The sequence below is a fragment of the Artemia franciscana genome, chromosome 6 (genome assembly GCF_032884065.1).
Source record: "Artemia franciscana chromosome 6, ASM3288406v1, whole genome shotgun sequence".
Lineage (NCBI taxonomy): Eukaryota > Metazoa > Arthropoda > Branchiopoda > Anostraca > Artemiidae > Artemia > Artemia franciscana.
The window spans coordinates 1924771-1945194 of NC_088868.1; the positions used below are offsets into that span (position 1 = coordinate 1924771).

Genomic DNA, 20424 nt, shown 5'->3' on the forward strand with positions numbered 1-20424 from the left:
GATATAATAGCTCTTTGGAAAAAAATGACCAACTTTCTCAGGAAAAATACAAAATTTTATATTTTATTGGAACGTGAAACTTCTGAGATACGGTTCATGGACATTCTCAAGATGACGGTACTTAGCACATATCCGTTTTTTCTAACTTTATAAAGTTAGGTGAAATATTTGAGGCTCTTAAATTTTAATGAGTAACTTCACTGAAGTTTATATGTTTAGAACCCAATAAAAAGCTGATTGTTTTGATATATACATTGCTACTGAAAATTAGTTTTTTGGAGTTTTGGTTACTATCAAATCGAGTCGTTCTGGACATACAGCTCGTTACTACGAACACTTTGATGGGCTATTTTTTCCATGAGGCGGGAAGGTACGGCCGACGAAACCACTTGTCGGCATTAGGCTCCACTTGTAAAATAAATGAAAAAAAAATTAGGGCCAAAAAACTCAAGGTTTTATAACGAACTTTTAAATAAATATCAAAAGAATTATCTAGAAATACTTAAAGAAATTTTTAACTAATTTGGGAGGTTCGAGAAATGTTGTCACAGCGCCATTTATTTTGAATTGCGTTTCTAATTGAGCGTAATTTTTTGAAAAATTAGCCACATGGTAAAGATGAATTCTATAATTGTTTAGTTCATTCAGGTTTTTTGCAATGTGTTAATATTTGTGATTTGGTAAAATTTATAATATTTAGTTTACCTATTGTTGCTAAAGGGAGGGAGATATTAACAGGATAAGCTTGTTTTGGTTTTGGTTTTACTTGGTTGTTTTACATTTGCTGTTTTTTTTTTTTCATAGGCATGTAATTTGGGGGTGATACCTGACGCGGGGATGCCATGGATATTCTGTGGTAGCCACAACACTGTGCTGGGTAGAGAATTTAGAGTGGCGAAACCCAATATAGGCCAGTGTATTCTCCTGATGAGCCCTTATGTTGGGTGTTGCCTCTGAATTATTCGTCTATATTATTTTTTCTATTGTTCGGTAAATGACGACTTATACTTATTGACGACATGACTGCCTGTCCATGGATTATTCTTTATGGTTGATTGTGTGTGGCTATGCTGTTTGACCTATGTGATTGTATGGATGAGTAGGGTTGAGGCCTCATTCAAGTGCTGGTCTATATTAATCACTAATTTAGGAAAACAGTCTTCCTTTTCTCCTTCTGTCTCTTTATTTTATTTTATTTTTTTTTTTTTTTTTTTTTTTTTTTTTTTTTTTTTTTTTTTTTTTTTTTTTTTGTGTGTGTTTGTGCTGTAGCATTGGTGATTTCTCTTTTCATGATATATATATATTGCTACAGAAAAGGTACTTGGAGTTCCGGTTTTTATTAAATTGACTTGTCTTAATATACAGCTGGTTACCACGAACACTTTGATAGGCTATTTTTTTATGAGGTTGGAAGAAGTGGCCAATGAAACCACTTGTCGTCATTGGGTTTCAGTCATAAGATATTTAGAAAAAAAAAATCCAGCGCCAAAAAATTTTAAGGTTTCCCTATATGCATTGCTACAGAAAATTAGTTTTTTAGAGTTCTCTAAAACCAATTTTTATTTTTATCGAATTTTTATCAATTGGTATACAAAATTCGTCATTTGGTTCTCTGATACCACTGTGTCTGTCGGTATCAAAATTCCGTTTTTATTTTGTTTTAATTTCGTTGAAAAGTGCTAAGAAAGAGGAAAAAGAGGAATTTACAAGCCAAAGGTATCTTAAAAATTTATCTATTTTTGTTGAAAAGACTTCCATATGAGCTTTTTGCAGGAATGGATGACTAAGCTAAAACATATGGCACCAATAAGCTTACGAAGGTTTAGCTTTCCTTTGAAAGGATAGTTGGCTTTGGGAAACAACAAATTCTTGTTGTTTAAGTTTTCACGAACAAAAGCGTTGTCAAATTCTAGGAGTCTGTTTTTCTTATCTTCCAAGTGTAAAAATACCACAAATCACCATTAATAAATTAATGAAACCCAAAACTAACAGAAATTACAATAGATAACCTAGTCAAGCTCAAAACGAGCAAAAATTAAAAGGAGCAGGGCTGACAACACCTATGTCCTCTCAATACCAGAATATAATTTGCACTTTAATAAAAAAAAAAATAATAACCCTGTATTGTCATTTTATATGCATATTCTGGTATCTATTCCTTATAGTCATAATACTTCTTTATTTGTTAAGGTAAAAAAAAGTGAGAACGTTTAAAATGTGTTTTGTTTTCAGTAAAGTACAAATTAAGTTCTGGTCTTGAAGAGGTGTGGGAGTAGTCAGCCCTACTCATGTTAAACTAGCTCGTTTTGGGTCTAAATCATTTATTGATTGTGATTTGTGGTGATTTTACGCTTGGAAAATTATTTGAATTTATTTCTTCTCATTTTTGGCTTAATGAGGTTCTTTACTATTCTTTAAAAAACTTGTTTTCTTAAATATTTTTTTAATTAAGTTCTGCTCACTTTTTTTGTCATAATCTTTTTCGTGGAAAAAATATTTAATATCATTTTTTTTCTATTAGACTCCATAGTTTTTACTTTGAAGCTTATTTGACTTTATTTCTGCTCATTTTGGGTTTAATGAGGCACTTTATTTTTCTGCTCCTCATATTTCCCATCAACAAATACTATATGTAAGTAGTAAAATAAAAACAACAACAAGCTTTTTAACTGGAAGTAAGGAGCAACATCAAACCTTAAAACGAACAGAAACGATTACGTATATAAAAAGGGTTGCCTCCTCCTTAAGATCTTGCTCTTGACGCTAAAGTTTTTTTTTATAGAAATTAGAAGCAATGATTATTGTTCTAATTAAACGACAATTTTGTTTCAGGAACCGTTATCAAAGAATTGGGACAAAAAATCATAACTTTAGCGTTCTTGTGAAAGGGCAAACTCCTTTCATATACGCAATAATATCTGTTCGTTATAAGTTTTGATATTGCTCCTTACTTTCAGTAATTTTTTTTTAATTTAATTTCTAATTGTTTTTAAAATATACCGGGAAAACTGGCTCTCTCTCTCTCTCTCTCTTCATGAAATATTCCTGTATTTGTTTATTTTATGCTACTTACTCCAATTTGCGATGCGTAAAACTCGAGAACAAACTAGTTTCTTCGTTAGTTTCTTGGTTACTTTTGCAAAAAACCTGGGCTATATATTTGCAAATTAGGGGGGAGTTAAAGTATAGAGGGTCTGCATGCAAAGTGTGTTAGGTGCAATTATTCTGCATAATCAAGGAGGCACACTCGTGCCTCTTTATAGAGGCGAACCACGACAATGTTAAGCGATCTTCGGTTCCAGTGGTCGCAAAGGAATGGGGAGGAATGCATTCCGTAGCCCGAGCTCCAACTAAGAAACCTGCCAAATTTCATCCCCCTCCGACTTTTCCTTCATGGGGAAACTCTGGCCGAAAGTTTCGACTATCCAACCCCACCCCCCCTCCCTTTAACGTTGTCCGATCGGGCTGAAATTTACAAGTTAAGGTCCCCTAGGTTTCCAGGAGCTTATCCGCGAAATTTCAGCTCGATCCGATAACTCCTTCCCTGTTTTCCAGAAACCACACATAGCCACTTTATGTTCATGTTCTCCTTTTGTTTTTTTTCTGCCACGCCTACAGGTCACAGCCGACATCGGACCTGGGTGTACGAAGACTCATTCGACGCGGAATTCTCCGAGTAATTTTCCTGGAAAGTTTCTTCGGAAAATCATAACCCCCGATTTTCTAGCTTAGAAAAACCCATTTCCCCATAAGAGCCCATGTTAATTTTGAAATTCTTAAAAGTTATATTTATGCACATGCAGGTATTTCGACTTCAAACATGCCCGGTTAGCTCAGTCGGTAGAGCGTGGGACTTTTAATCCTAAGGTCAAGGGTTCAAGTCCCTTATCGGGCGGTTTTTTTTTCACAAAACATGAAAAAAACTCCGTTTTCTTAAAGAGTTAAGGAGGCTGCGTCCCAAAGTCGAACCTTAAAACGTACAGGAATTAGGAGAGGCAGTCCTAATTCCTTTACGAGGAGTACAGGAATTATTAAATTACATCCACCATGGATTGTAGAAAAACATACAAATAATATGAAAAAAACTTCGTTTTCTTAAAGAGTTAAAGAGGCTGCGTCAAAAAGTCGAACCTTAAAACGTACAGGAATTAGGAGAGGCAGTTGGGGGGCTGCCGCCTCCCAAACCCCCCGCTTTTAAAGACTCTTTTGTACAGGTTTTTTGTTTTGTTAATTAAAAGAGGGCCTTTCCGAAGCCAAGAGCGGGGGGTTAGGAGTGCGGCAGCCCCCCACAACAAAAAACCTGTACAAAAGAGTCTTTAAAAGCGGGGGGTTAGAGTCTTTAAAAGGGGGCGGCAGCCCCCCAACTGCCTCTCCTAATTCCTGTACGTTTTAAGGTTCGACTTTGGGACGCAGCCTCTTTAACTCTTTAAGAAAACGAAGTTTTTTTCATATTATATGAAGTAAGAATTGTTTTCTGGCTTCAAACTGTCCAAATACTTTATCCCCCCCTTTTTATATACAAATACATAACACAAATTATATAATTCCCATCTGTTCTGTCACTTGTTTTTGTCTTGTCTCGTGCTAAGTTGAGAGAAACTAACAAAGAAACAGGTTTTTTCTCGAGTTTTACACAGTGTAGACTTGAGTGAGTGGCATATTATACACAAGTACCAAAATACTCTCCCCCCTTACGGAAAACGAAAAATAAAACTGAAATAAACTCTAAATCTGAAAAAAACTTATTTTCTGCTTCGGGGGCTATTTAACAGGGAGGGAGGTATTAAACGAGAGGTATTTTCCACGCGGGGATATTATCTGGGAAGGGGCTATTTTCTACGGGCAATATTTTCAACGGAGGGAATGTTGTTTTTAAGGGGTAGTTTCTGGGAGTATTTTACGCAGGGAGGGGAGATTGTCCTTAGTTAGTATTTTCAGAGAGGTATTTCCAGGGGGTATTTCCACGGGGATATTTTCGGTGCTGAGTATTCTCGGGGGGATATTTTCCGAGGAAATATTTTCGGCAGGTGTATTTTCTGGGGTTAGTTTTCGAAAGGGGTATTTTTTGCGAGAGGCATTTTCCAAGGGACTAAACGCTGGGGGGAGGGGTAAAGGCCTAGAACCAGGGAAGATATACCGTGTATCAAGAGGAATTTCATTTTCATTTTCTCCCTCCCCTTTCCTAGAGCTATCTCTAGTTGTTTCTTTAGTTTCAATGAGAGTCAGGATATTTGGCATTAAAAACACTTTTGAGACATTTGTTTGTCCGCCTTAAAAAACAATTCACTATATCTCCATCATAATATCTGATGTGCAATTACACATCATTGCATATATTTTTTTTTATCAAATTTGAAGAAAATGGCCTTAGATAAAAGAAGCCTTAAGATAAATAACAGAAGCAGTTTTCTACAATAAGAAGGGAGGTATCACCTGTAGCACCCTTATTCAGGCTTAATCTGACTTAAGGGGGATCAGGGGTTAATTCCTACCCCCATACCTCTTCCTATATTTATCTGGTGGTTCATAGAGACTAAGACAATTTGGGAATGGCAATGTGGTTTGTTATGCATCAGGTATCCTCCTCCCCTCACCTACACAATGAACCATTGCCCCTACTTCATAATAGCTGATGTAAAATTATACACTTTCCTTCGTTCTTTTGATTTATTTGAATTTCCCCTCAGTTGCTCAATTTTATATTTGGATGGGAATTTTCCAGGGGGAATCGTTAGGGAATGGAGGGGGGCTTACGGGGAGACTTTCTGGGAGAGAATTTCCCACAAAGGGTAACTATCTGGGGTAAGTTTTCGAAGGGGGGGATCCGCTGGCCCAGGCATTTTTTACAGAAGGGGAGAATTTTCTGTTAGGCAGTTTTCGTAGGGGAATTTTATTTTACGATGAAGAATTTTCTTTTGGGAGAATTTCGGGAGGAAGGGGATAATAAGTCTCAACCCTTCATTTTATACCCATTTCTATCTTAATATATACTACAACCACTTATGTGCCACTATGCCATGTAGTCCTGTAACATTCTAATCAGGAAACTTTCTGGCTTTAGTCTTTCAGGCCATACCACTTTTTGATCCGTAGTCATGATTAAAGTAGAATTTTAATTCCTTAAATTAACAGCATAATACCAGCATAAACCTTACCTTCAAAATAGGTAAATCTACATTGGTGAAAACCTGAAGAACGACACTACAGTGAAATTTTATTTGCCCCAAGGATCGATCCTCGGTCCTCTTTTGTTTTAAGTCCATGTAAATGACCTAACTTGTATCCTTAAATCGAACCATGACGGTCTAAAATGCTGTAACCTATGCTTTGATCAAACATCTGAGGTCATTACTAACGAGCAAGATGAATTTATAGCATTCGCTGACGACACTACAATGACCTGCTGCGGACTCGACATCCCATCACTCCAGCGGTTTCCTTCCTCACATTCATGCTGTAGAATTAAAGCTTTCAAAGAATATGGGTATCATGAAGAAACTGAAGCACACATTCACACATAAAACCCTCACCCTTCTCTAAAATGCGCTCATTAAACCCCACTTATAGTATTGCGCAATGGTATGGCGTTCGACATCCATATCCCATCTGAAAAAAACCGGATTCCATCCACAAGAATGCCTTGAAGATCATCAAGCGCACAGAAGATTATTTCTCGCTGAAATCGCTGTTTGAGCTTTCCTGCTGGGTTTTTGCTTTCAATTCTTCTCCGGCATGTTTCCATCACCTTTTAGGAATCTATTCCGTTTGGTAGCCGAACAGCATCTTCCGATTACAATACTATCTGCACCGATCCATATTCGATATTCGCCAACAGTGAGGTCAGAGTTTTCGCCTGACATTGTCGGCGCTCAGGCTTACAATACCCTACCGCTTCAACTGAGAGGTAGGAGCTCCCTTGGTTCTTTCAAAAAAAGAATAGAAAATTATCTTGTTGTAAAATAGTTTAACCTGAATAAAGAATTTAAATAGGTTAGAGATTTTAGCCATTATTGAGTATTTTTTGGGGGGGGGGAATTGGAGTGATTTGCTCCTGGAGGAAAAGGTGACGACTTGTAAGGATGTTTTTGTTGAGTTTGGGCCATGGTTATATCAAGAAGTGGAGGGAGAGACATAGTGCATATTTAGTTTTGAGTCGATAAGGAACTGCATGAATTGCATGCATTTTTGCATAGAGACGAGAGACTATGTATATTGCAACTGTTATATTTTTTTCTAATAAACACGATTGAACTGAACTGAACTGAATGAATAAAATTAGTCCATTTTAGTCTAACGCACAATGATCTCTCATGTGACGCATTGTATGTGAAATCATGCGTTTTGAAAACGAAAGGGTAAGGTATGTTGAGAACAAAATCCAGCAAAATCAGGGTATTCAACTCCACAAAGGCTCTGTGGCCTAAGAAGGCGGTAAAAGATATAAATATCATTTAAACATTTACTCATAAACAGCAAATAAAGAAAAAGTAAAAAAAGTAGAGAAAACAATAAAGAGAAGGCAGAAAGGGGAGTGAGGCAGACATAGAGAAAGAGAGAAGAGAGTGTTTTAGTCACCTTTTTTCATGTGTAATCATGGCTAAAGCAGCTTCCTGGTTTTTGAAATGGGGAGTGTGTTAGACATAGAGAAAGAGAGAAGAGAGTGTTTTAGTCACCTTTTTTCATGTGTAATCATGGCTAAAGCAGCTTCCTGGTTTTTGAAATGGGGAGTGTGTTAGACATAGAGAAAGAGAGAAGAGAGTGTTTTAGTCTTACCTTTTTTCATGTGTAATCATGGCTAAAGCAGCTTCCTGGTTTTTGAAATGAATAGCATAGTCTACCGCATACTGATCCTTGTAATTCATAAGCAGGCGGCAATTCAGCGACAAAAGCTGAGTCACGACCTTTGGCTTATTTTCAATTGCAGCATGATGCAATGCCGTATTCTGCAACAAAATTTTTTTAACTTTTTTGTTAATTTTTGTACCTGACAAGTAAATCACTTGGGCGGACGCAAAGGACACTGTACTCAACAGGTCAATTATTTCTTTAAATATCCATCCAAACAAAACAATTACTTGAACACCTGGTCATATTCAATTCTCCTTCCTCCCACTGGTATAAATTTTTTTTTTAAACACCCAATCATATCACAGAAAATTTGAAGTAGCAATTCTGATTAGTTTTGATTATGAAATATTGCGCCTCCTTTAGGTTTTAAAAAATTCTATAACCCTCACCCCTTTTTAAATAGCATATCCATATAACAAGATTGGATTTTACGACGAAATTCACCCCCAATTTCCTTAAAAGGATCGTTTGTGTAGTATAAGACAATATTGTGACGTTGTTCATTCACGAAAAAGAAATTATGCTGTGGATGCCAATTTTTGGCCTAGCTACATAATCAATTCATAGAATATTTCAACCTAAGAAAAAATATTATTTCTGGAATCTTTAATTTCTGATGATGTTGAAACTGCTTAATTGATATAAATAATCGATTTTAATTACTACGTTATGGTAATGGTTATTGATAAATTGGGCGATTTTCTTTTAAATATCGCGATCCTTTGATAAGTGCTCTTTAACCTTTTTTTATCAAAATATTTTTTTTATCTGTATCTAAACAAATAATTATAATGAGACAAAATAGTAAAAGACAAGAAAAAACCATATATTATTTCTTTCAACCTTTATTTTTACTCTTATTAAAAGTATTTAGCAGCTTCATATCTCTCGATTCACTTTCTAAATTAGTGATCGCTGATAAAAAAAAAAGGAGGCGATTCTTCCTGGGTAACACGATATTTTGATAAAGCCTTCTCAAGCTTTTTTTTCAAATTTGTCTTCTATGATTGTATCAATTCTGTTCACACGTTAAATGAACGTAAAAAGCGCCTATTTAGATTCATAAATCAGACACACAGAGGGGATTTAGTTTTTAGGGTACAGGGCTAGCCCAAAGTATTGAAGTAGAGTCACAAATGTATTATTAATATTGTTATTTATTACTCTCTTTTTATTACCCTCTTACACCAAAAAGATAAATAGTAAACGAAAAATCATACGGTGAAACAAAAAAAAAATGAACTAGGGAAAATGAACGAAATAAAAATGAAAATAAAATTAGAGTGAAATAAAATCTTGAACTAATGATCTTTCAAAAATTAACAGCATTACACATCAAACATTCACATTGATTTTATTTGTATTTAACAAGACTGTTCAAGACACATTTAGTTATCAGTAAAGCGCCAATGACGCAGTAAGTCTAGAATTTTTCAGTGAGAGAAGGAGGCAAAACCAAACGTCTTGTTTTTAGTGATTTTTGTTCGTTTCAGGTATGATTAAATAAAAAAAACAAGTTTTTTTAAATGAAAGTAAGGAGCGACATTAAAACTTAAAACTAACAGAAATTACTCCGTATATGAAAGGGGCTTTTCCTCCTCGACACCCCGCTCTTTACGCTAAAGTTTTTTATTGTTTTAAAAAGTAGAGTTGCGAGAAAGAATCAAACTTTAGCGCAAGGAGCGGGGTGTCGAGGAGGAAAAGCCCCTTTCATATACGGAGTAATTTCTGTTCGTTTTAAGTTTTAATGTCGCTCCTTACTTTCATTTAAAAAAAACTTGTTTTTTTTATTTAATTTCTGAAAGTTTTTGAATTAATGCATGTCTGATTTTGGCTCTCCGTACATAAATTACTAAAATGAAATTTGCATATTAATTCTTTTTTTGGCTAAATGGCTTTCTGTTAGTTTTGATCAGATGATTTTGAGAAATAAGGGGTGGGGAAGGAGGTCTAGTTGCCTTCCAATTTTTCGGTTACTCAAAAAGGCAACTAGATCTTTTAATTTTTAACGAACGTTTTTATTAGTAAAAAAAAACGGAACTTAAGAATTAACTTACGTAACAAACGTACATAACTTACGTTACGTTTTATCCTAATTCTTTAAGAAAGACCCCTGAATCAGAAAGGCCGTAGAATAAATAGTTGAAATTATTTAAAAAATTTTTAGCATAAAGAGTGAAGTATTTATCTCCTCCTAAATACCTCGCTCTTTATGCTAAAGCATTTTTAGAATCCTTCATATGCGTAATAATCTCTGTTCGTTTTAAGTTTTAATGCTTCTTCTTACTTTCAATTGAAAAAACTTTTTCATGTTTATATTTTCATTGTTTTTTTTTATAGTAATGCTAGAAAGTCCTGCGCCCTTTTCATTGAATTTCTCTTCCCCCATGAAATACTCCTCCAAGGAAAGATCCTCCCATATAGCCCCCTCCCATGAACCCCACACCCAAACCAAAAAAATCCCCCTGATAACATCAGTACACTTCCCAGTAACCATTACTGTATGTAAACATTGGTCAAAGTTTGTAACTTGCAGCCCCTCCCCCAGGGACTGTGGGGGGTAAGTCATCCCCAAAGACATAGTTATTATGGTTTTCGAATATGCGGAACAAAATGGCTATCTCAAAATTTTGATCCGTTGACTTTGGGAAAAAATGAGCGTGGGAGGGGGCCTAGGTGCCCTCCAATTTTTTTGGTCACTTAAAAGGGCACTAGAACTTTTCATTTCCGTTAGAATGAGCCCTCTTGCAAAACTCTAGGACCACTTGGTCGATACGATAACCCCTGGGAAAAAAAAAAAAACAACAAAAAAACAAATAAACAAGCACCCGTGATTTGTCTTCTGGCAAAAAATACGAAATTCCACATTTTTGTAGATTGGACCTTGGAATTTTTTCTATAGGATTCTCTGATACGCTGAATGCGATGGTGTAATTTTCGTTAAGATCCTATGACTTTTAGGGGGTGTTACCCCCTATTTTCCAAAATAAGGCAAATTTTCTCAGGCTCGTAACTTTTGATGACAAAGACTAAATTTGATGAAACTTATATATTTAAAATCAGCATAAAAATCTGATTCTTTTGATATATCTTTTAGTATCAAAATTCTGTTTCTTAGAGTTTCGTTTACTATTGAGCCGGGTCGCTCCTTACTACAGTTCGTTACCACGAACTGTTTGATTTGAAAATTCAATTTAAGTTTCACTCGTCTTGAAGTTATTTATTCATCTATGTTAGTATCTATTCTATGTTAGTTTTCTATGATAGTTCATTTGATTTTTGTGCGTTTTGGGTTTCATTTATACTTCAATAGCTAAATATGTATGTTCGTTTTCAGCTTGATTTACATATTCAATTTAAGCTTTACTCGTTTTAATATTTATTTGTTCATTTTTTTTAGTAACTGTTGCATGTTTTTTTTCTATAATTGTTTCTATAATTTCTGTCCGTTTTGGGTTTCATTCATCCTTTAATAGTAATTTCTGGTCGTGTTGTGTTTGATTTATTGTAGATTTCTATTTTTTCCAATCATTAGCATAATATACACATTACTTGTCTTTAAAAGAAAAATTTGAGAGTTTTTTTTTAGTTTTTTTTATGCACAGAAAAGGAGACTAAATTCGTTGAAACGGTGAAAGGGTTAACAATCACATTCTGGGCAAACTTCGTTTAATCATTTTAAGCGGCTCGGTTAGATAAATTAAGCCTTAAGATATTCGGAGTTGAAATTTATGCTGATTCTTGAAACGATTCTTCATCAAGCTCCACTACCCCCTTTCAAATATCAAAGGAAGTTTGTTCATAGAGAAACTATTCACATTAATGTAAAAATCCTGAAAAATTTAACATAATATTATAATTTTACATAGGAAATTCTACCTTTCCCCCTCCACGCTGGTTTATTATTGCATCATGATCATGTAGACAGAAAAGCATATTTCAGTTCGATGGCACCATACGTAAACGTAGGACCTTGTACAAGCAAACGACAATAAAAGTAAATTATACAAAAAATCTAAATCTTGTTGGAGTTATTTAAATTTCAAGATCTAGGATTAGTCGTCAGTAAATATAGATATCTAAAAAACGTCAGGCGTGTGTGATTTTGTGTCTGCATTTTCTCTTGTATACTGGCAACTTAGCTAGTCCATTTTGATGCGTCAAAGCTCGTATAAAAACACTTTGGTACCATTTAGAAGGATAAAACATAAAGTGATCTTAAGAAAAACTATAATATAAAAAAATATATATTTATAAAATACAAAATTTAAATAAGAAATATCTAAAGTATCTAAAAACATAAAGGAAAAAAACTAAAACCAGTAATTGTGATCATGCTAATACTTAAATATAAAAGCAGAATTGAAATATAATAGTAACTACGTACACTTGAAAGGTTTTCTTTCCAGTATTCTAATAAGAAATTGTTGGAAAAAAATAGGTATTATGGTTGCAGTAAAAAACTTTCAAAATAAGAAAGCAATTGAAAGCTACGGAAAAAATTGAATAGAAGAATAATGATTAGGGGCAAGGGGGCATCAAAGTTTTAAACCACAAAAATCCCTTTTTCTTCAATTTTTCCTTTGTTATTTTTCATTTCACCTGAATGAAGTAAATCTGACCCTTAAACTGTATGGGCTGCTAGATGAACCTGATTAAATATGCTTTAATGATGATTGACGGATTTCAGGGTCATTGTATGTGTATGCAAATTCGTTGCCCAGCAACCAATGACAGCTGCACATTTTTAAATGCACAAATCAGCATAGAAAACAGAAATACCCATACTCCTTTGCCAAGTTATTTCAGAAAAAAATGAATTGGGCACAATAATGCACAATAACGCCGTAATAATACCCAATAATAATAAATAATATATTATACATATAATGCATAATAATATCCTCATAATGCTAAACATGTATAAATAGACTTCTGCTGACTTCTTTTTGCAGAATAGAATTCCAGTTAAGTTTCTTAAAATATTTTTTTTTCAATAACTTTGGAAAATCCATAAGAGTTATTTTCATCAAATTCGACAAGATATAAAAATTTTGAATAGTTTCTGTCTTCCTCATTAATGTTTATTCTAATATTTATGCACCATCACCTTTACCTAAACATTTTGAGAAGATGGTTTAACGAAGCTAAAAGTACCTAAATACCTTTTGGCCTATTTATTTTTCATCAATTTATGTCTTTTTTTGTTCTTTTTTAGAAATTTTTAATAACAATTTATTTGAATAGTTTCTTGTTTAAATTTAGAAAAATGAGCTACTTACTCCTTCTTTATCTTGTTGATCTAACAAGTGAGAATGAATTGAAAGAAGAAAACCAATGACATCTGTATGGCCAGCTAGAGCCGCAACGTGAAGTGGAGTTCTACCCAGATGATCACGATGGAGTAAAGCTCCCCTGTTGAGGAATAGTTGAACCAGTTTAACATGTCCTGTAAAGTAAAAGCTTGGAGTTGGGACATAGTGTATATTATAGGCAATTTAACTTTGAATTTTTTTTTATTATTTTTCGTATGTTATAAGATGTGGAAGTTTACTGCAAAAAAGTTTGAAACAGATCTTCATGTCTTTTTCTTTCTAATGAGTCTTATTAATATTCTGTTTCAATTAAGCGTAATCAATCGCTTGGCTGTACGAAAAATCTGGCTCAATCCCGTTTTCTAGGGCTATAATGAAAGATATGTTGAGATAACTAGGCCATGTTCTACGGATGAAGGATGACAGATTAGCTTTTCGGCAAACTGTCTAGGGCAAAACGGAAAACAGGTCATCCTCGTCTGGGGTGGGACGATGTCATAAATAAAGATTTAAAGGAAATGGAGACCCCTGGTAGGGTGTAAAGACGGAAGCTTTGAATAGATTGGGTTAGAGGAGGAGCGTGCGTAGCTGTGTTGGCCTCAGGCGGCTTGGTGCTGCGGTAATTTATGAGTATTAGTGGTAGTAATCATTAAATAAGGCTTAGTAGGTAAGAGCCTAATATGACCCGTAAAAACCTCATAATTAACAAACATTCCCAAGAATATTAGTTATAGAAGATTCTAATACTACCGTAACGATCTCATATATCTGCCTAATAATATTTTGGCCTCCAAAATGATATTTTGTAACAGTCGTTATGCAGCAAAAATATCAAAAATCGACGCAATCACCGTTAGCAACCACCGTTATTAAAGAGATTAAACGAGTTGGTTGCGTTAGGTCGACGCAACCACCTTTATCAATGAGATTAAATGAAAAAAACAAGTTTTTTTAAACTGAAAGTAAGGAGCGACATTAAAACTTAAAACGAACAGAAATTACTGCGTATATGAAAGGGGCTTTTCCTCCTCAACGCCCCGCTCTTTACGCTAAAGTTTGACTCTTCTCTTGCCTCTACTTTTTAAAACAGTAAAAACTTGAGCGTAAAGAACGGGGTGTTGAGGAGGAAAAGCCCAAGCCCTTTTCATATATGGAGTAATTTCTGTTTGTTTTAAGTTTTAATGTCGCTCCTTACTTTCAATTAAAAAAACTGGTATTTTTATTCAATTTCCGCACATATATAATTAAAACGAAATTTGCATATTATCTTTGTTTGGCTAAATGGCTTTCCCATAGTTTTAATCGGAAGATTTTGAGAAAAAATCAGCGAGGGAGAGGCTTAGTTGTCCTCCATTTTTTTTATTACTTTAAAAGGCAACTAGAGCTTTTAATTTTTTATGAACGTTTTCATTAGTAAGAAAATATACATAACCTAAGAATTAACTTACGTAACGAACTTCTATATTCATATGGTTTTATTGCGTATATGAAGGTGTTCATCCCCTCGTCAATACCTTGCTCTTTACACTAAAGCTTAAATTTTGTCCCATTTCCTTAAGAATGATCCCTGAATCACAAAGGCCGTAGAATAAATAGCGGACATTACTACAAATACTTTAGCGTAAAGAGCGAAGTATTACGAGGAGGTAAACCCCTCATATGTGTAATAATTTCTTTTTGTTTTAAGTTTTAATGCTGATCCTTACTTTCAGTTGAAAATACTTTTCATATTTATTTTTCATTGTTTTTTGAAATAATACTAGAAAATCCTGCGCCCTCTTCATTGAAATTCTCTTCCCCCATGACAAATTCCTCCATGGAAAGATCCTCCCACGTACCCCCCTCAACTTCTCCTCTCCCAAAACCAAATAAAAAATCCCCCTGAAAACGTCTGTACGCTTCCCAATAACCATTACTATATGTAAACACAGGTCAAAGTTTGTAACTTGCACCGCCTCCAATTGTTATTAATAACACCGTCTATCTTTAACGGGTAAGATATTTCGGGAGTGTAATCCTGGGGGTGAGATTTTCCGTAGTCACAATCCTCCATAGGCTTAACGTTCTTGACAAAGTCTTTTTGACAGAATCAAATCAATCGGGTATTCTATGAGCGAAGATTATCCTCTCAATCACCAAGTTTTTGCTCCTTGATCTTCATATCATTATTGATTATCATTAGTTTCTACCATTTATTATGCAAATTAGTATGTAATTTAATATTTTCATCTTGGCTCGTTATTCTTAGTCTCCTCTAAAAGTAGGTTTCTTTGAATCCACTATAATTGTTTGTTATTGTGCTTAAATAATCTTATAAAAAGAGAGGAAATATAATATGACGATTATATTTATCCCTAATTAGGCATATGCGTATCAATTAACATCCAAATGAATTTCATTAACCAGCAATACCGTTTTGAATAAGAAACGTGCGACATGGCTCCAAGCTTGTTTCTTTTAAAGCCGTTAAGAAATAGAGCTCCGCAGTCTTTGGCTAAAGGGAAGAATAAAGACTATAGATCTTTTATCATGTGTTGAAAGTATGCTTCAATTCCATTGGTATATTTGTATAATTTATTTTCACGAGCCTTTCACAATATTCCTTAATCATCTATTAGAAAGAGTATCAAAATAACCTCAACTCTTCTACATATTATTGTAATTTACCAGCACCGTCAAATTCGGACCAGTAAGAAGTTTTTTTTAGTAACAACATTATTTAAAAGTAAACTCTCTGTTTTGTTGCGCTTATCCTTTATAATATTGCTCTCCTTGCAAGAAAAGGAGTAATCGTACTTAGCCTATATATTTAGCTTAGAATCCAAAAGCAGCGGTCCGTTAGAACCCAAAAACTGGCTTTGATATTTCGTCCTGTTGGGTACAAATTATGATTACCAGTCAGGTACGCAAATTTTTTTTTCGGGGCCCAAAAAAACATATTTTAATTGACAATTAATGCCCGTAAATTCTAAAATGCTTAGATTTTGTGGGGGACAAGGTACAAGTCTCTCCTCCGTACGTGTCTGATGCTTACTTTTTGTATGACTGGATGTCTCTTGCATTTAAAAATTATTACCTAAGATTATGGCTTTATTGAAATATTAAATAAAAAAAAACAAGTTTTTCAACTGAAAATAAGGAGAAACATTAAAACCCAAAACAAACATAATTTATTTTGCATATCAGGGGGCTGTCCCCTCCTCAAAACTTCGCTCTTTGCGCTAAAGTTTAACTTTTTGTTTAAGTTATTTAAGAATGACTAAAGAAACACAAGGGCTGTTTAACTGGAATAATAATTTTTTTTAATAGTTCTAGAAAGAGCTTGATCGTGAAGTGTGAGGTACTGATGAGGGTGCAACCCCCTGAGATAGATAACAGTTTGTACTCGTTTTGAGTCTTAATTTTTCTTCTTACTTTCAGTTCTAAAAAACATATTTTTGATTTAGTTTCTGGTCTGATATATATTGAAGCTGCAAAATAATTGTCTGTAATAACCTTTTGTTTGGTATAGACAGCATACAGATTTAGGAACAAATGTGACATCGGGCGCAGAGGCGCCATTTGGGGGGGTCAGGGGTGGGAAAATGCCCACCCAAGATTTTCCAGGGGGCCCAAGCTTCCACCACAAAGAGCCGTTTGCCGGCCATAATAATCCATTATGTCCAACATAATCCATTCTGTCCAATTGATTTGAAATTAATGCACGCCTATTAACCAAAGAGCATAATTACTTGACGACCCTTGGGGTAATCACGCTATTTGCCTTTAATCATTGTAAACTTTGAAAGTAGGTAAGATACATAATAACATTCTCGAGTTCTGTCAAATGCCCACTTCCTAGATGATTACGCGACACGAAGTGAGTCGCGGGGGGGGGGGGCAAGATGGAGTTTATGTCCACTCCAAGATTTGGTCCAAATGGCGCCTCTATCAGGCGGCATGGCCTTTTGCCAATAATATAGTCTTTTGTCTTCCTGTCTGCTTTGTATAAGATTTATGTATATCGTTTCTTGTTTAATTGTCTGGGTTGGGAGGATGTCATAAATAAAGATTTAAAGGAAATGGGAACTTCCTGGGAGGGTGTAAAGAGGGAGGCTTTAAATAGATTAGGTTGGAGGAGGAGCGTGCGTGGCTGTGTTGGCCTCAGGCGGCTTGGTGCTGCAGTGAGTTATTAGTAGTAGTAGTAGTATTGTAAGTATTTGGAATCAGCATAAAAAGCAAATTGTTGTAACGTGTATATTCTATAAGAATTGTCTATTATTATTAGAGTTTTGAGTACTATTAGCACGAGGTCCTTACATATTATTAAATATATAAAAAAAACAAGTTTTTTTTAACTGAAAGTAAGGAGCGACATTAAAACTTAAATGAACAGAAATTACTTCGTATATGAAATGGGCTGCTTCCTCATCAACGTCCTTCTCTTTGCGCTAAAGTTTGACTCTTTCCCTCAACTCTTCTTTTTAAACAGTAAACTTACTTAAAACAGTAAAACTTAAAACGAACAGAAATTACTCCGTATATGAAATGGGTTGTCCCCTCCGCAATCCCTCGCTCTTTACGCTAAAGCTTTTAATTGCTTTAAAAAGCAGAATTGTGGCAAAGAGAGAAACTTTAGCGTAAAGAGTGAGGGATTGCAGAGGGGACAACCCATTTCATATACGGAGTAATTTCTGTTCGTTTTAAGTTTTAATAATGCTCCTTACTTTCAGTTAAAAAAAAAACTTGTTTTTTTATTTAATTTCTGAACGTTTTTGAATCAATACATGTTTTGATTTTGGCTCTCCGCAGAGGAATAATTAAAACGAAATTTGCATATTTGTTTTTTGGCTAAATGGCCTTCTCATAGTTTTGATTGAATCATTTTGAGAAAAAAAGGAGCGGGGGAGGGAGGAAGCCTAGTTGCCCTCCAATTTTTTGGCTACTTAAAAGGGCAACTAGAACTTTTAATTTTTTACGAATGTTTTTATTAGCAAAAGATATACATAACTTATAAATTAGTTTACGTAAAGAACATTTGTATTCTCTTGTTTTTATTACGTATATATAGGGGTTCACCCCCACGTCAGTACCTTGCTCTTCACAATAAAGCTTAAATTTTGTCCCAATTCATTAAGAATGACCCCTGAATCACAAAAGCCGTAGAATAAATAGTTGAAATTACTAAAAATACTTTAGCGTAAAGAGCAAGGTATTAGGAGGAGGTGAGCCCCTCATATGCGTAATAGTTTCTGTTCGTTTTAAGTTATAATGCTGCTCCTTCCTTCCAGTTGAAAAAACTTTTTAATATTTATTTTTTTATTGTGTTTTTTAAATAATGCTAGAAAATCCTGCGCTACCTTCATGGACATTTTCTTCCCCCATGACAAATTCTTCGATGGAAAGTTCCCCCTAGATATCCTCCTATTCTCAACCCCTCTCCCCAATCCCCAAAAATCCCCCTGGAAACGTCTGTACACTTCCCAATAACCATTACTATATGTAAACACTGATCAAAGTTTGTAACTTGTAGCCCCTCCCATGGGGATTGTGGGGGAGTAAGTCGTCCCCAAAGACATATTTATAAGGTTTTCTACTAAGCTGAATAAAATGTATATCTCAGAATTTTGATCCGTTGACTTTGGAAAAATAATTAGCGTGGGAGGGGCCAAGGTGCCCTCCAATTTTTATGGTCACTTAAAAGGGCACTAGAACTTTTCATTTCCGGTAAAATGAGCTCTCTTACAACATTCTAGGACCACTGGGTCCAAAATTCCACATTTTTGTAGATAAGAGCTTGAAACTTCTACAATTGGGTTCTCTGATACTCTGAATCTGTTGGTGTGACTTTCGTTAAGATTCTATACATTTTAGGGGGTGTTTCTCCCTATTTTCTAAAAGAAGGCAAATTTTCTCAGGCTCGTAACTTTTGATGGGTAAAACTAAACTTGATGAAACTTACATATTTAAAATCAGCATTAAAATGTGATTTTTTTTATATAGCTATTGGTATAAAAATTCCATTTTTTAGAGTTTTGGTTACTATTGAGCCGGGTCGCTCCTTACTACAGTTCGTTACCACGAACTGTTTGACTATTAGCAGGAATGCCCACGACACATGGGTACACTCACGGTTCTTCCATACCATCCCAAACAACAATTTTTGTGTAATCTACTTTTAGTAAATGCCTCAAATAAAGGGTCTCCCTCCCATGCCATCTGCGTACTTCGGCCCTATGTGCTTGAAACTAAATTTTTCTGGGATTAAATAGGTATTTCCCAAAGGACCCACTAATACATTCTGGTTTTTAATTGTCGAATGATCCTTCTCCCTCCTCAAACCTTAAAATTCTTGCAAATTACTCCAAAAAGTCGCTAGCTTAACTTAATATTTACTCAATAAATTGAATGAATCCCCCTCCTCTCCAAGGAGAAATACTCCCTCCAACTAAACTTCTTTCCATGTATTTTTATGAAAATATTCGTATTAAATTCATATGAAATTTTAAAGAAAATTTTAAATTTTTATGAAAATATTCGAATTTTTTACCTGCGCTAGCAGCAATGTGTAAAGGAGTAAGCCCAAGTCCATCACTTTCATTAATAATTGACTGTCCTTTTTCTGAGTCCAGTAGTTGTTTGACTGTATTATATCTACCATATCTGGAACAATATAGAAATATTTGAAAAATACCTTTGTATTGTATACCTTTGTATTGTATTGAGATATACAATTTATAAACACCTGTCTTAAAAACTTGAGAAAATTTTAGGTTATAAAAATAAACTATACAACAATTGTTTTTGCTTCTGATGTGATTAGCTTAGAAGCCAAAAGTTGAAATCATAATTCTAAAATAACCGTGAGTATCTTAACAATAAAAAAGTAGTTTTTAGTAAAAATGGTCTCCCAATACAGTTATGTAGTTTCTGGTAGCAGTGACCACAAAATTAAAAAAGGAAATAATGGCTTTCAAAAAAACTTCAGACTTAAAAAAATAACTTAAAAGAAAGTGACGTACAATTAAGATTTTATGTTTACATGGACATCTTAACGATTGAGGCATTCGGAACATTTTTGAGGAAGTTTTATAAGAGCCTCTTCATAAAGTGTCCCTGCCAACGCCATGGAGGTTTTAATGAAAAAGGCCTCCATATACAGTTATGCAGTTTCTGGTAGCATGGACCACGAACTTAAAAAAGAAAAATGTCTTAAAAAACTTAAAAAACGGTAAAACTTGCAAAAACTTAAAAAAGGGTGACGGACAATTAAGTTTTTTTA

At 34.6% G+C, this 20424-nt stretch overlaps 1 protein-coding gene across 1 annotated transcript in view; it reads right to left on the minus strand.

The window, feature by feature from the left end:
• The window catches only part of LOC136027900 (transient receptor potential cation channel subfamily A member 1-like), a 175412-nt gene that overhangs the window by 45900 nt on the left and 109088 nt on the right, over nt 1-20424 (minus strand). The window contains exons 11-13 of the mRNA XM_065705331.1: nt 19693-19805; nt 13131-13297; nt 7774-7943 (exon numbers count right to left, since the gene is read on the minus strand). Coding sequence (XP_065561403.1) covers nt 7774-7943; nt 13131-13297; nt 19693-19805 — 450 coding nt within the window. The remainder of the gene's footprint in view (nt 1-7773; nt 7944-13130; nt 13298-19692; nt 19806-20424) is intronic.